Below are 10,905 nucleotides of genomic sequence, written 5' to 3' on the forward strand. Positions count from 1 at the left end.
CGCTCCGGGGGGGGGGGGGTGCGCGCTGAGGGGGGGGCGCCGTGGCGACCCGCCCCTGGTGTCAGCCGCCCTCGCTACAGCACTGCCAGCAACAATTTTAAAAAATGACAACGTGAATGCAGCAGCTCATAAGTTAGTTTGCTTTGTTTTGAGTGTACAGCAATGACGGCTGCACAAGGCAGGGGAAACAGAGATTAACCTGACTTTTTACAGTTCCCTCCATCCCACACATGACTCAATCACCTCCCCTCCAGCCCTTGGTGCCCTCCCGGCACATACCTCAAGGCACCCTGGTGATCTAATGTCTTCTTCAGAGCAGGAAACATCCCCACTCTTTCCTGCCCACTGCCACTGACCCTCTTGCTGCTGCGCCGAAACTTTTCGCGGTGGCCTTGCAAGACTTCAGCGGAAGTCTCAGCAGCCATTTTAAAAAAGTGGCGACAGCAAGAGGATCAGTGGCAGTGGGCAGGAATGAGTGGGGAACTTTCCTGCCCCGAAGAAGCCACTAGACCACCAGAGTGCCTTGAGATATGTGCCGGGAGGGCACCCTGTGGCTCAGGGGAGGGAAAGCAAAGCTTGGATCGCCATGCACTTCCGCGGGGACCCCGCAAGAACTGGGTCAATCCCTGCGGGATCCCCATAGACCTGGTGGGGATTTTCTCAGTACCCACAGAAATCTTGCTATCCTCGCTCTTATGCAGTTTTCTAGTTTGAATCCCACCGACACACTCCTTGTGGTCTTGGGCAAGTCACCTAACCCTCCATTGCCTTAGTTACAGACTTAGATTGTGAGCTCTCTGGGGCCCATTGTACCCAAAGTAACTCACCTTGAACTACTATTGGAAATTTGTGAGCTAAAATACTAAATTATTAAATAAAAATACTATTAATAATGCAGGATCATAATATGAGACTTCAAGGTGACAGACACAGGAGCAACCTCAGAAAGCATTTCTTCCCAGTTAGATCTCTGGAATATCATCCTGGAAATAGCAGGTGAATTTTAAACAATATGGGATACATACAGATGATCCCTAGAGATAAGATGGAAATGAAACACTGAGGTACCCTGCACAGAGCAGCAGTTACTCGTACAACCTAGATCCATTGGCTCTGCCAGAAATTACTAGGGATATCCAGCACAGAGCAGCAGTTAAAACTTTGAAAGGTTAGAAGAGGTACATGTGGGCAGGGGAACTGAGCATTGGGTTCCATATACAGCTTTGTATGTGCATCTCTCCAGAGAAATCACTGCTGGGCTGACTGGATGGGTCATTTTGGTCTTTATTTGTCACTGTGAAGGCTTGGTTAAGCGAGTTGGGAAAGAGAAAAAATGGGTGCTTTTGACACTATAGCCCAATAGTGCCCAGTTCTGATTGAACTAGAATCACAAAGGAACTGGAGGGTCCTGCTGGGCCAAAAAAATACACAATTAGATTATTTCCAGCTTTCCTCTCACCTCAAATCCAGTTTTCATAATTCATTGCAGTGTTTTGCCCAAATGGGTGTTGAGCACAAACAGTAAAATTATTGTTCAACTGAAAAATCATCGGCTCTATCGAATGCCAGCTGCTGCATGCCTGTTTGCGAAATGTCATAAAAGGTGTTGAAATCCGATTAAGATATAAAGGTGCTCATTTTCAAAGCACATAGACTTAACAGAGTTCCACAGTAGCATATGTAACTTTGAAAATAAGCCTCAAAGTATTTTATAGTAGATAAACTGACATCATATGACACATTATTTTAATCCAAAGAAAGATGGTATATATTCCCAATACACTAATACACAAGTATCGCTACTAACTAGTATGTATGGAAAATAGAGACATAACCATTTATATATTAGGAGGAAAGGACCTCATATAGCCAAGTACATAGCCAAATAGCTTATCAAAAAGTCTGCTTTAGGTTCCTTTGTAATCACAGGCCTGAAAAACTCCTGTAACATACTTATGAACATTAACTCCTAAATATATGTTCTATCACCCATCACCCAATTACATAAGTGTATCCGGTCACCATCATATAACATTGAAATAATTTCTGGAACAACCCACATCAACATAATGCATATAACAGGCTTCAAAATAAATTGTCCCATCCAAGAAAATCAGTATTTCAAGCAGCCAGCACTTATCTCAAATCCCAACAGGAATCTCACCGAAGGCTTCCTCAGGGGATATGTAACTCAAAGCTGCATATCACAGAACTTGCTATCTTATTATGCACAACAAAGCCAGCTTAGCACAGGGAGCTTGTTTAATGGCAGTATTTTAAATGTCGTATCTATTTTAATTTTGCATTTATATTTCTTCATAAGGTTCACAAAACACATCAGCTCATCAATTCTGGGATAGCGCATGTTTCTATACGGTCAGACAAGAAGATTCTGGCAACAGCTGGCTGGGACCACCGTATCCGGCTGTTTGGATGGAAAACACTGAAACCACTGGCTGTCCTGCATTACCACACTGCAGCCGTGCATTGTGTGGCATTCTCTCATCACAGCGCACCAAGTGAAAGGCTGTTGGCCGCTGGGTCGAAAGACCATCGTATCAGCCTCTGGTCCTTGTACCAGCAAACGTGACTGACCCTATTGGGAGGTACAGAGGTGGACAGGATACAGAACTGCTGGAAACAATTCATTGTCTCTTTTTTAAAGAATTAAGTAGCATGAATCATGGACTATTAATATTTAAAATTCATGTCTGTTCTGTGCTTTTTCAGGATAAATTGCCACGACTTTTTTCCATCTTCTCTTGAATAAAATTTGCTACAAAACTGTACTAATAACCATCGCTATGATTTGGTGTTCTCTGAATTTCTGGTGTTTCGTATCTCTTGTAGCAAGATTATATAGAAACTGGGCATGATTAGGACAAGTAGGATCTCATGATGAGGTGACATATAATACACACACACACACCCCATCCAGAAACCTAAATGGTTTAGTTAGAAGTAAACTAAACAGTTACTAGTAGATTGAAAATATGCAAAAGAGTATGCTGACTTTGATTGCAGTGGATATCCATCCTACAAGGATAAAATAAAAAGTTTCAGGACAGAGAGGGTTTAGAATCTACTTTGTGCTGAAGTTTGAGCCACAATATTCAGATAGAAGCTCATAACATCTGTTGACAGCGGTTTGCGAAGCCAGTGCACGGAACAATGAAAGTCTGTCCACTACTTACATTATTGTGATGCGACCTTGAGTGCTCAGAGCATTTCTGCCTCTCCCACCCATGGAAATAATTGCTTCCTCCTTATGCCCTTTCCTTTCAGGTTCTGAAAAGTGCCTTGAATTATGGATATGTCTGAAGGTAATAAAAATTCCATTCACAGCCTTTCTTATTTTCTTTCTGTTTCTGCTACTGTGAAAGTCTGCCAGAAAACTCCTTCCTCCTCTTGTCAGATTTGAAAAGGAATCAGGCTGGTCTCTTGGTTATGTCCTTATTCCCTCATTTCTAATGTCTCCATGTTTGCTCCTAAATATGAAATTCAGCCTTTGATTAATCTGTAATAATACAATATGACTTTTCTTTAAAGCAAATGTGTTGCTGGCAGTAAGGTCTGGCCTAGTGGTTAGGGTGGTGGACTTTGGTCCTGAGGAACTGAGTTCAATTCCCACTTCAGGCACAGGCAGCTCCTTGTGACTCTGGGCAAGTCACTTAACCCTCCATTGCCCCATGTAAGCCGCATTGAGCCTGCCATGAGTGGGAAAGTGCAGGGTACAAATGTAACAACAACAACAAAATAAAGGCTGATACACACTTTTTTAAAAATTTTAGAACATTTTACTGGAGCAAATTTAAAATATGTGTTCTTTCATTAGGATAATGTTAGTTGTGGAAGGCACAGTAAGAATGTTCTGAGTTGGGAACATCCACATTCATTAACATAGTCCTGTTAGTCTAATGATGGCACAATAAGGAAATCCCAACCACACCTAAACAATTCTTTTCTTTAACAGGTGGTAAATGTTGTAATTGCAAAATGAAGTGATGCAATACACCACAGCGGAAAATGTATTTATTATACAGATTTGTGAAGTCTGTTTATTCCTTTGCAGATCAGGTTTATTCCTAGACACGTATATTAGTTTTTCCATGACAGTAGAATCATTAATCACCTGCCACTTCATAACAACTTCTAAAATTGTCCCTCTGAGTGAGCAAAGTCCTGCTGTAACAAGATTTGAGAAGTGTTAACCTGCTTGCCATAGCAGGAGTAAAAGTAGAGAATAGCTAGTGTTTATTTCTAGTGTGAGATAATACAGTACTTGAAAGTTGTAGGAAGTCCCACTCATATACCACAGCTTTAAATTTGTCTACCCAGAGTATGGAGGAAGCAGGATCTCATCTAAAGCTGCAAATACTATGGGCGGTGGGAAAATGTTTTCTGTTAGTACCATAGCGCTAATCCCTTTAACTTCCATCCTTTCCAAACATTGTATCCCGGTCAGGACAATGACCCTTGTAAAGAGATGTTTCCTGCCACAAAACCTTCTGTTGGGTCTATGTAATGAATGCTAAAAAAAAAAAAAAAAAATGGATTCTTTTGCTCACTAACGTGAAATTAAGTCAGAGGTTTCCACACTGACACCCTCATGATCAAAAGCCCTGCGCTGTTCCAAACAGCGCCCTAAAAATAGCGCCGGGACAGCGCAGGGCTTTTCTGCATCGATGATCAAAGATAATGCATGCAAATCTAAGCAGCGCTATTATCTTTGATTATCATGTTTAAAGTGTGGGAGAATTGCGCCTGAGCATGCGCTCAGCACAATCCTCCCGCACTTGTTTGACAAGTCTGGGCTGTCAAAAGCCCAAACCTGTCAAACAGCCTGCCGAGGCCCGAACAACGAGGGCTGGAGGACCAAACGCTGTCTCCAGCCCCCCCCAACCCCCCAGAAAACGTTGAGGCCGCCGCCAGCAGCCAAACCCTCTCCCACCCAGCGACGGGAGGGGGGGGGCTGGAGGTCCCCCCAACGTTTCGACCCCCTCCATGCCCAGGGAGGGCTGGAGATCCGGTGGGTCTCCAGCCCCCCCCCCCCTGAACCCCCATAAATCGTCGTGGCCACCTCTGGCCAACGCTATCCCACTCTCCCTCCCACTCAATGACGGGGGGGGGGGGGGGCTGGAGGTTCGGTGGGTCTCCAGCCCCCCAAATCCCCAGAAATCGTTGTGGCCGCCACCCTGTTATCCATCGATGGAGGGGGGTGTGGGGGCTGGAGGTCCGGTGGACCTCCAGCCCACCCCAACTCCTCCCCCCCCCAGCTTTCTGAATCCCTGGTGGTCCGTGGTCACCCACCCTCCCTGCCGGCCCCCCTACCTTTTGTTGGAGGAGGGACGCAGCCTGCCTGCCTCCCTCCTCTTCCTGTCAACGCCGCTGCAAAATGGCGGCGCCCCGCCCTGCCTATTGCATCCTGGGATAGCGTTTGGCTGGAGGCGGCCACCATGATTTATGGGGGTTCGGGGGGGATCGTCCAGTCCCTTGTTTGCGTTTGCTTTGGGGGGGAACGGGGGCCTGCCAGCATGCAACTGCATGCTGGACAGGGCTCACCATTCTTCCCCAATGATCCGCAAAGTCTAACACCAGCTCAGAGCTGGCGTTGATTTTGCCACGGCCAGCGACCCAATCTTTGGCGTGCTGGCCGCTGATCATTGGGGATGAATGCGTTAAGCGCTGATTAGCATGCATTTGCAAGCTAATTGCGCTCGAAGCCCTGTTTAGCATGCATTTGCATGCTACTTGCGCTAAGAGCCCTCGAGTGCGTTGTTTCAGGCGTTCGAGGGCTCTGATCATGGGTCGGCAGCAAACTCCGGCAATAGTATGGCGTTAACAGCCTCTAGCGCCGGAGTTTGCTTTTGATCATGAGGGCCTGAGGGTCAGAACTCCAAATGGGGGTCACAGAAAAAGAGCTGTTCTTTCCTCTGGACATTACTGTGACCTGTGTCCAGTACTGGCAGTCAGCATGGGGCCTGTGAGTTGAACATTCACAGGCCCTGTCCCCTCCTCTTATGTGGGCTTCCTGTTAGACTGTAAACCTATACAGAGTACTGTGGTCTGTGAGCACATACTGACACACAGGGCCCTGTGCTGACTGTTGCTGCCACGTTCTTTGGATAAGTGGGAATAAGGGTGGAAGGGAGGAGGAAGTGGTTGAGGGAGGGGACTGGAGTCTACCTTTTTATCATCATCTGGGGTTACGTGAATTTTCAAGTGCTAGATAAACGTTTGTGAATCATTGGGTTAAACTGTAATTCTTTTCAAATTCTTGCTTAATAGGAAATGTAGAAGCATGTCATTTCAACTCTAGAGCATGTAGTTCAGAGGGATACATTTCTTGTGACGTAGGCAGGGCTGCTAAGAGACAGAGCTGGGCCCGCCACCACCCCGCCCCTTTTACCTTCCTGCGTCTGCTTCTCCCTCGTTCTGTCACTCTCCTGCTCCTGTGTCCTGGGACCTGGGTTATCATGTTAACACAATCACCCGGGTCCCGACACACATGAGCAGGAGAGAGATAGACTCCGGTGCTGGGCCCCCCTTCAAGGCCAGGTCCAGGGAGCCTTCCCCCGCCCTCTCAGTGGGCCTGGATGTAGGTTACATTTTTAAAGAAATGTTGTCAAAATGCACTATCCTAATTAACGGATTGCTTATTTCACAGTTTTTTAAGTCATTTCCAGCCTCAAAACCACCATTTTGAAATTGGGAATGGCCTGAGCAGCAGCGACTTGCTCCTGCTCAGACTATTTCCAGTTCGAAAATGGTGACTGTGACCTTCCTCAGCAGTCTTGCTTGCCATTTTTTCAATGCAGAAGAAGGGGGCAGGAGCAATTTGGGATGCTTCTTCCATGAAGACACCACTAGACCACCAGGGCCTTTACAACTTAGACCTAAGGAGGACCTACTGCGGGGGGGGGGGGGGGAGGGGAGGAGGAGGGCAGAGTGGTGGGTGGCCCAGGAGGGGAGGATGTATTTCCTGTTGGGGATGGGGGAGGTTGGCTGGCAACAGCGGGGGACGGGCTCACATTTTAGTTCCGGCCGAAACCAAGCTGTGGATTTTGGTAGCGGAATCATTTTTCGCTGGAACTGGAACTACTGTTTTTGGTCAGTCTCTAGTTGCCCTTCTCTGTACCTTTTCTAATTCTACTGTATCATTTTTGAGATGCGGTGACCAGAAGCGGAGCCAGGTTGACGGCACGGGGGAGTGAAAGCAGTGCAAGAGCGGATTTCCGTCAGTGCCGGCGCACATTTTCAATGCAACACGACGAGAAAAAAATAGGCGCTGGCAGAACTCCGTTTGGGGGAGTGGCCGCTCCCCTGGTGCCCCACCTAGCTACGCCACTGGCGGTGACCAGTATTGCCCATAATAGTCAAGATTTGATTTCACCATAGAGCGATACAGAGGCATTATGATATTCTTTGTATTATTCTCTATTCCTTTCCTAATAATTCCTAACATTGGCTGCTGCTGCTGCACATTGAGCAGATTTCATATCTTGTCCATGATGACACCTAAATTACAAACTCTGCCACAGAGTCTTTTTTTCAAGGCATCTCTAGAAACAATTATTGTAAACATGATGGTGACAGGTACAAATATCCAGAAATATAGAGCTTCCTGTGGCTGAACCTCAGTAGGTTGTCACATTAAACACAGGACTGCCGTGTAAACATTGTCACTGTATCTGCATGTACACCGGTCAGACTGAATGAAGACTAGGGATCCCTCTAGTTCAGTTTTTATCTGCTTATCTAAAGCTCTCTCCTCAGGATAATCCAGGAAAGGGAAAGGCATATCTGTAGCCAAGTCTGTACTAGAGAATAAAAATGACTTCCTAGCTCCAAATTTCATGACACGCTCCAAAGTGATGGATTATCATGTTTTTTTTTGTATGTAGCTATATCATTGTAGCAACCAATATCCTTATCTTTTAATAATGTGATATCAATAAATAAAACTATGTCCATGTCTACAATCTGAAAGAATGTTATATTTCTTAAAAATGAGCAAGAAGCTCACACAATTGTAAACATCATTGTCGCATTGTGAGGCTCAAGGGTGAAGGGGAGGAAAATGTAGAAACTGATAAGGATAAAGCAAAATTGCTTAACAAATATTTCTGTTCTGTTTTCTGTTCTGTATTTCTGGGAGTAGGACTGCAGAAGACAAACAGAGATAAGAATGAGTGTGGGATAGACCTTGAACAATTTTCAAAGGATTGTGTTCGTGAGGAGCTGGCTAAACTAAAGGTAGACAAAGAGATGGGAGCCAGATGGGATACATCTGAGGGTATTGAAGGAATTTGGGAAGTTCTGGCAGCTCCGCTGTCTGACCTTTTTTCAGTACTTCTTTAGAATCAGGAGTGGTCCTGGAGGACTGGAGAAGGGTGGATGGGGGATTCCCTCTCCACAAAAGCGGAAGTAAGGAAGAGGTTGGGAACTACAGGCCAGTTAGTTTGACCTCCGTAGTGAGTACATTGATAAGACAAAGGATAGTTAGGTTTCTGGAATCCAATGGATTGCAGGACCTGAGGCTGCATGGTTTTACTAGATATAGGTCTAATCATGATTAATATAGTTAACTAGATAACCAGACAATTGGATTGAGGGAGAGCACTAGATGTGGTGGTCTTAGATTTTAGCAAAGCCTTTGACACAGTATGGAACTGACTAGATTAGAACATGGTTGAAAGGAAGATGACAAAGAATAGTGGTGAGTGGAGGTCATTTTGAGGAAAAAGATTTTACCAGTGTTGTGCCACAAGAGTCAGTTCTGGGCCCGGTTATTTTTAAATATTTGTATAAGTGATATTGCAGAAGGGCTATCTGATAAGGTTACCTCTTTGTGGATGATACCTAAAATTTTTAGTAGGGTAGACACTCTTAATTGTGTGGATAACATGAGGAGGGATCTAGCGAAGCCTGAATGATCTAGAATTTGGCAACTGATTTGATGCTAAAAAATGCAGTGTTATTCATTTAGACTAAAATCCCAAGGGGGTGGTACAGTATGGAGAGTGCAGATTCTGTGCAGAAATGAAGAGCGGGACTTGGGTGATCATATCTGGTGAGATAAGGTGGCCAAACAAGTATAAAAGCCAATGGCAAAAGCCAGAAGGATGCTTGGGTGCATAGGGAGAGGAATGGCTAACAGGAAAAAGGAGGTGATAGTGCCTATGTGTAAGACTCTAGCGAGACCCTGTTTAGAATGCTGTGTATAATTCTAAAAGATATCAACAGGATGGAGTTGGTCCAGAGGGTGGCTACTAAAATGGTCACTGGCCTTCATCATAAAACATATGGGGATGGACTTAAAGATCTCAGTTATGTGTATTTTGGAAGAAAGATGGGAGAGGGGAGATCTGATAGAAACATTTAAATACCACCATGGCATAAATGAACAGGAGTCGAATCTCTTTCAACTGAAAGAAAGCTCCGGAATGAAGGGGCATAGGATGGAGTTGAGGAAGAGCCTAATGGTTAGTGTAGTGAGCTGAGATCCTGGGGAACTGGGTTTGATTCCCATTGCAGCTCCTTGTGACCCTAGGCAAGTCATTTTAACCCTCCATTGCCCCAGGTACAAAATATACTTTAGATTGTGAGCCTACTAGGAACAGAGAAAGTACCTGTATATACCCCCTAATTCTATCAAAGTCACCAAAAATTGCACATGCAAATTTGGGCACATGCACAATTTAATTGAAGAAGAAGCTAATTGGCAAAAAATTGAGGGGTCCTTTTACTAAGCTGCGAGAAAAAGGGCCCTGTACTAGTGGTGGGGCCTGTTTTCCCCGTGCGCCAGGGCCCTTTTTACCACAGTGGGTAAAAAGACCCTAAAAACATGGCCATGTGGTAAGATTACCCTTACCACGTGGCAGCAGCGTACCAGGGGCGGGGTGGTGGGGGCAGTCCGCCCCGAGTGCACACTACTGGCGGGGGGGGGTGCTGTACACATGTCGGCTCCGCTGGTTCCATGCTCCCTCTGCCCCGGAAAAGGTTATTTCCTGTTCCAGGGTAGAGGGAGCAGGGAGCCGCGCAGCTGCTCCGCGCAGCTAAAGGTGCACCTGGGGGGGGGGGGGGTCGTGCTGCACCCGGGGGGGGGGGGGGGTGCGCATCGGCAATCCGCCCCAGGTGGCAGCCGACCTAGGATCATCACTGCCACGTGGCCATGTGGGGAGGAGAACTTACTGCCACCCATTGAGGTAGTGATAAGGGCTCCCACGGTAACCCAGTGGTAACTGGGCAGCTTGCGGTGATGCCCAATTACCACTGGGTTAGCGCCATGCTATAAAATAACATTTTCTGGCATGCTGGAAATGGCATTCGAGGTGGAACTACTACAGGCAGCCGTGTTGGGCCGGAGGTAGTTCCAGGCTAATGTACTTTTAGCCTATGTTGGGCTTGCCGATGCTTTGCAAAAGGGCCCCTGACTTTTTAACAAGCAACTATTGGTACTAATTAGATTTAATTGGCACTTACACAAATTTAAGTGTGGGATCAGCACCTAAATTTTACCTGTGCCCTGAAAAAGGGGGCATGGAAATGGGAGGGTCATGGGTGGTTCGGGGGCAGATAATGGTGTGTGTTTTTGTTACGTGTTAACTGGCTGCACATATTATAACAGGACATGTTTATCCACTCCTTTCCTAGCCAAGATAATGTTCAAGCACCTTTCTGACCTCATTTGCAACTTCTCTTTAACTAGTCCCTTATTTTCTTACTCCTATTACTCTATCATATCTATCTATATGTTCCATCTTTGCTTACACCTTGTTGCTATCTTTTAAAATATTTTATTGTGTATTGTGTCGACATTGTAATGTAGCATACTATGCCATACTTTGTAGTGTTTGAATATTTTTACTGCTGTAATTGTCTATTGCTTAAGTTTGACTTATT

The 10,905-nt window shown here is 45.6% G+C and overlaps 1 protein-coding gene across 3 annotated transcripts in view; it reads left to right on the top strand.

The window, feature by feature from the left end:
* GNB1L (G protein subunit beta 1 like) overlaps positions 1-3,337 on the top strand; it is a 114,297-nt gene extending 110,960 nt beyond the window's left edge. For all 3 annotated transcript variants that reach the window (XM_030220053.1, XM_030220055.1, XM_030220054.1), the window contains one exon: positions 2,324-3,337. In XM_030220053.1, the coding sequence (XP_030075913.1) occupies positions 2,324-2,590 (267 nt within the window). In that variant the 3' untranslated portion in view covers positions 2,591-3,337. The remainder of the gene's footprint in view (positions 1-2,323) is intronic.
* Positions 3,338-10,905: the final 7,568 nt, after the last annotated feature.

Source organism: Microcaecilia unicolor, chromosome 11 (genome assembly GCF_901765095.1).
Source record: "Microcaecilia unicolor chromosome 11, aMicUni1.1, whole genome shotgun sequence".
Taxonomy (NCBI): domain Eukaryota; kingdom Metazoa; phylum Chordata; class Amphibia; order Gymnophiona; family Siphonopidae; genus Microcaecilia; species Microcaecilia unicolor.